The 5,000-nt window shown below is 44.0% G+C and overlaps 1 protein-coding gene across 1 annotated transcript in view; it reads left to right on the top strand.

Annotated features, from left to right (window-relative positions):
- Positions 1-5,000, top strand: part of itfg1 (integrin alpha FG-GAP repeat containing 1) — a 134,282-nt gene that overhangs the window by 46,715 nt on the left and 82,567 nt on the right. Inside the window, exon 9 of the mRNA XM_076028423.1 lies at positions 718-812. Within this exon, the coding sequence (XP_075884538.1) occupies positions 718-812 (95 nt within the window). The remainder of the gene's footprint in view (positions 1-717; positions 813-5,000) is intronic.

The raw sequence follows: 5,000 nt of genomic DNA, 5'->3' as shown, positions 1-5,000 counted from the left end.
AACGAAACAAACCATTTTTTCAAGTGGATTTTCCAAAAGTTTGCTTTCAAAAGAAGCATTGAATGTGTCCTATGACCAGACAGTGCTCACAAAATGGAACTTGGTTGTATTTCAGTTTGGTTTGTGTGACAGGAGGATTTTTATACCGGATGTGTGCTGTTGCTTTTACTTACCGAAGGATTCTTAAGTCTTCCTCTGCTGGCTGCTGTCTTCTGGGGCTGGCCACATTTGAAACATGTGTCCCTGTCTAACCCACTGTGTCATCTTCTGTCATGTCACAGTTTGTGTGTGTGTGTTTGTGTTTTCGGTGGTTGTGTCGTCTTGACGTGAACCTTATGCAACAGTGTTTTGTGCTCTAAAACAGCCAGGTCTCTCGTGCCTTGTTTTTTTCCTAGATAAGCTTTTTGGTGACGGTAAAGAATATTAATGAACACGTCTCAAACTGAAAGTGCATCTGAACCATTTGACATTTTATAAAAGACATAAACGAGGCTGCAGTGTGTGGTGGATTTATGTGCTCGCCGGTAGAAAACTAGCAGGTGTTTTCTGTGACACATTTCAAAATTACACAAAAAAAGTGCTTTTTTGGGAATCGCCTTCTCAGCTCAAATTCCATTCCTAAAGCAGTTTGATGAAGCAATATGATAAATTTCGTGTGTTCTCACTGCCTCAGTCAGAGGTTGGCGCTAACTCTCATTGTCTTTTCATTGTTGGCAGATGGTGACGGCTACCAGGACCACCTGCTGCCTGTGTGTGAGGATGCGGCCTGTCAGCACAGCGCCATCTACCTGGCCAAGTCGGGCTCGTCGGAGGTACGTAATGCACACGGTGACAAGGCGGTTATGCCCGGGCCTTTTTGATTGGCAGCCAGTTTTTCAACAGCACTTACTTTGACTTCACCCTTACTTCCCTGAACACTTTGCACCGCCCTGACGGCACCCCGTGTTCTGCTTCAATTTGAACGCAGCCGTTTCGCCGTCCACCCATCTGCGAGTCTGCGTCTGCGGGTTTGTCGATTCAATTGGTTGTATTGCACAGCTCGGGCCATAGTCAATACTGTCTTGATAGGTATTGACTTTTACAAGGAGCAAAAAACAATGGCAGTCATGATTGTAACTGGCCCAGTTTAATTACAGCTGTTTATACTCTAAAACAATCTTTCTTTGTGGTAAACATTTGTGTCACTGTTGAAAAATGACCTTATTTTTACAGCACTAAAAGAGACTTATCAAACCACAAAAATGAAAGAATAATAACAACCAAGTAAAGCAAAACCTTTCAGCTTTCACTCGAGGGGTCGCTGCCATATTTTGTGGCATGTCCTTCCTGTCACCTTCCATGGTCTTGAGGCTCGTGTTGCAGTGTCTCAGTCCAGCCCGTTAACATACACCAGAGTTGTAGTACTTGGTCGAGACTCAACCAAAATTGCATTGACACGATAATAACAGAAAAGGATCCAGCTGCTGCCTTGTTTCGCTCTGTTTGTGATGCTCTTACAGGTAACGCCCCCCATTACAGTTAATTGTTTTTTGTTTTATTTTCATTTTATGATGAAAAGATGTCAAATATTTGAATTGTTCAGAATGGGTGGCAAAGCAGCAACATGTTAAGGAATATATTTCATAGATACCTTGCTGGAAAGAAATGTTCCATTTAAGTCGGTGCAAACTTGAATTTAAAAAAAAAGATATTGGCCATTTTATTTTTGTATTGTTTTGTTGTGATTTTTCTTTAAGGACAGTCTTGGTCTGGCCTCGATCTCGATGCTCTCTAGTCTTGACAATGTCTTGGTCTCGGTTGGTGGCGTCTTGACTACGACACTAACATACACAACTTTAACATACACCGAACACCAGAGCAGACATACAAACAGACGGGTTTTACTCTGAGATGCTCTCGTTCTCAAACCAAGGCACGCTCCACCTCTTGCAGTGACCCCCCCCCCCCCCACACACACACACACACACACACACACACACACACACACACACACACCCCTCCTCATCCTGCACCACCTTGTGCACGTCCTCTCCATTGCATCCACCTTTTGCTGCTTTCCGTTTCCCCCCTTTTGTCTCTCACATCCAGAGAACAAGAATACAAAATAGAAATATTCCAAGTCTTATCTTCATGTCCACATCCACACACTCACGGGTGGGAGGGAAAAAAAAAAGAGAGAGAGTGACACAGAAAGAGACGCTGATCCGCACTCCCTGTGGACGTGCCTCCTCTTGTTTTCCTTGTCAGCAACAAAAAAGACATCGGGGGGGGGGGGGAGGTTGAGAGGAGGAGTGTTGAAGGAGGATGATGGGTAACAGTTAGATGCGTGCTGCTGGATAAGCTGAGCACCAGTCACTGTGAGTCTCTGACGGCAACTGCTGTCGGAAACAGGAACGGGAGGCTGAGCCGCCGCTTCCTCCGCGCTTTGATGCCTTCATGGAACAGAGATGATATGTTTATGCGCTGCGTTGCGGTATTTTTAGCTCCGCTGCTGATGGATCTCGCCACTTTGTGACCACTGATCGCTGCACTGCACTATACTTGTGTGTGTACATGTACCACGGCTGCTTGCAGCAGGCAAGCGTCGACAAGTTCTTCACAAAGCAGGTGGCATGAAGTTACCCTGGAGCAAATTATGAAGCGTCCAATATTTCAAAGTACATATCCATGACAATGATATGCAGGCCTACAAAAAATAGGAACAGGTTATTATTCGATGTTAGGTAATTAGAGAGAAGTCATTTCAAGTGATGTAATTCAGAGGCCGTTTACGCAGAGACAGTTTTTTTTTTAACAACACATTTTCAAAAACACTCTCGGAAAAAAGCGCGTTGACACGAAGCCGTATTTTTAAAAAAAAAGAAAGAAAAAAATCCTGTTTACACGGAAACGCTGGAAACAACTGAAAACAATGTAGTACCTATGCCCGGCATGGTGTGGCGCCGCAAGTTTACTCCCTGAAGGCAGAGGAAGAAGAACACCTGAAGCACAACGTGTTTAAATGAGCAGGAGCTCGCTAAGAACATCGGCACCACGGAGAACAGAATGAAAGATCGCTCGTGTAAAGACGGTGGTGATAAACGACAGAGTTGAACTTCTGCTTCGAGTGACTTTAGAAAATAAAGCCTTTAAAGGTCCATGTTAAGATTGACTGGGAGTCGTGCAAGTAAACATTCGCTAGCATCTCGCTAAAACAACGTTTCCTGCCTCAATATCCCAGTCCGCCCACCCAAAAGAAAATAACACGTAAAACAGGAGGTTTGCAAATAGTTTTTGTTGTGTTTATTTTCACTTTGCTCGCAATCGACGCGCGATCCACGAGCAACATGTGTAATTGTTCACTATTGATTGCAGTTTGTTGTAGTTGAGGTTTAATGAGAAGACTGCAGGCTGATCATTAGTCGCAGTAACAAGTCCGTTGTCCGATGTGGTTGTTGTAGTTGTGAGTGGTCGTCTGCACCTCACGGTGGCTCAGATTGCAGGGCAGGAGGAGGGGCTTAGAGCTGAGACATCAGCGTTTCCAAAAAGATCGGTTTTGGCTTTTAAACAAATCTGGGCAAGGCGTCGTTTTCAAACTTATCCACCCTGAGGAGCCTTTTTCGAAAAAGTGCGGTTTCAGTCTGTGTGGTTTCAGTGAAGACGCCAGCTTCTTTAAACGCAAGGCCGAACCGCATAAATATCTGCGTTTTCAGAGAAACCTGTCTCTGTGTAAATGCAGCCTCAGTGTCAAGTGACACGAATGAGGACAATGAAAGTAAATTGATCAAAATGTAATGATAATAATGTTATCAATCATTTGGAAGCAAGTTATAAACCAAATAGTTGAATCAGTCTTCCACCACCCTGTAATTGTTTGTGGGCCTCTATGTAAATAGTGCGGAGTCGTGGCGAAATGGTCTCGTTACAACCCCAGACCACCATGTGACTCCGCTATTGGGAATCAGCTATCAGGGGACGTCTTCCCTTGAGAAATGTCCCTGTATAGCAAACAAAGGGAAAATAGAATAAAGGAGGAGAAAGAACATAAAAGGAGGGCTTGATGTCTGAAAGGAGGGGTCTGCGTCTGCGGAGCGGGGGAATGTAGTAGAGAAGGTGCAGAGAAGAAATCAAAAAAATCCCCCTTCTCTCTCTCTCTGTCTCTCTCTCTCTCTCTCTCTCTCTCTCTCTCTCTCCTTCTGCTTCGCTGCACGTGTGTGAGAGAGAACAATCCCATCAGTGCGAGAGGCAGGCAAGAGAGAGACACAATCTGTGTGTACAGGACGGAAGATGAGAAGATGCCTTCAGGTGTGAATGGAAGCCCCAAGGAGGAGAAGCTTGTGTGTTTTTCTGTAGTTCTCTCCAAACAGGAGTTCTGCCTTCATCCCTTCCTTCCTGGTCTCGACTTCGCCCACATTGATAGAAGCCAACGGGGGTCCTCCAGCAATCTGCCAGCTTCATTCTCTGTGCTTCATTCTCTTCACTCACGCTGATCACAATCTTTGCCCTATGCGCGTCCCTGTTCTAAATGCAGGGAGCAATTTAATGCAGTGTTCTCAACTGGTAGGTCGCGACCCAAAAGCAGTTTTGATTGGTGGGCAGTTTCCCAATTTATGTTTTTTCTAAAGAAGGGGTTGTAAAATATATATATATATATATATTTATAGACAAAATGTTGGGAATTTATTTTGTAAGACACATAATTCAGTTCAATTATTTCAGTAATTGATATGTTACATCATAGAAAGTGGCCTTGCATTTCTGTTTTTTGGAATACATTTGAGTGCTGTGGAATAAACTTGGGTGGCGACTTCATGATAAGGAAAAAAATGTGGGTCTTCAGACTCCACCATTTGGGAACCGCTGATTTAATCTGTGTCTGTGGGTGTTATACCTGTTCATTAGTTTGCTCCCCTGAGCAACAGCAGCACTTGGAGCAGGGCAACATTATACCAAACATGAGTTCAACAGTATTCTTCAAATGTTGCAATTTTCAGTACATCAATTTAGATAATTAGAAAACA

The sequence above is a fragment of the Nelusetta ayraudi genome, unplaced genomic scaffold, assembly GCF_046127955.1.
Source record: "Nelusetta ayraudi isolate G7.1 ecotype Tasmania unplaced genomic scaffold, CSIRO-AGI_Nayr_v1 ptg000023l, whole genome shotgun sequence".
NCBI classification, from domain to species: Eukaryota; Metazoa; Chordata; class Actinopteri; order Tetraodontiformes; family Monacanthidae; genus Nelusetta; species Nelusetta ayraudi.
The sequence above is the reverse complement of the archived record's forward strand: the minus strand, read 5'-3'. Positions and strand labels throughout refer to the sequence as shown.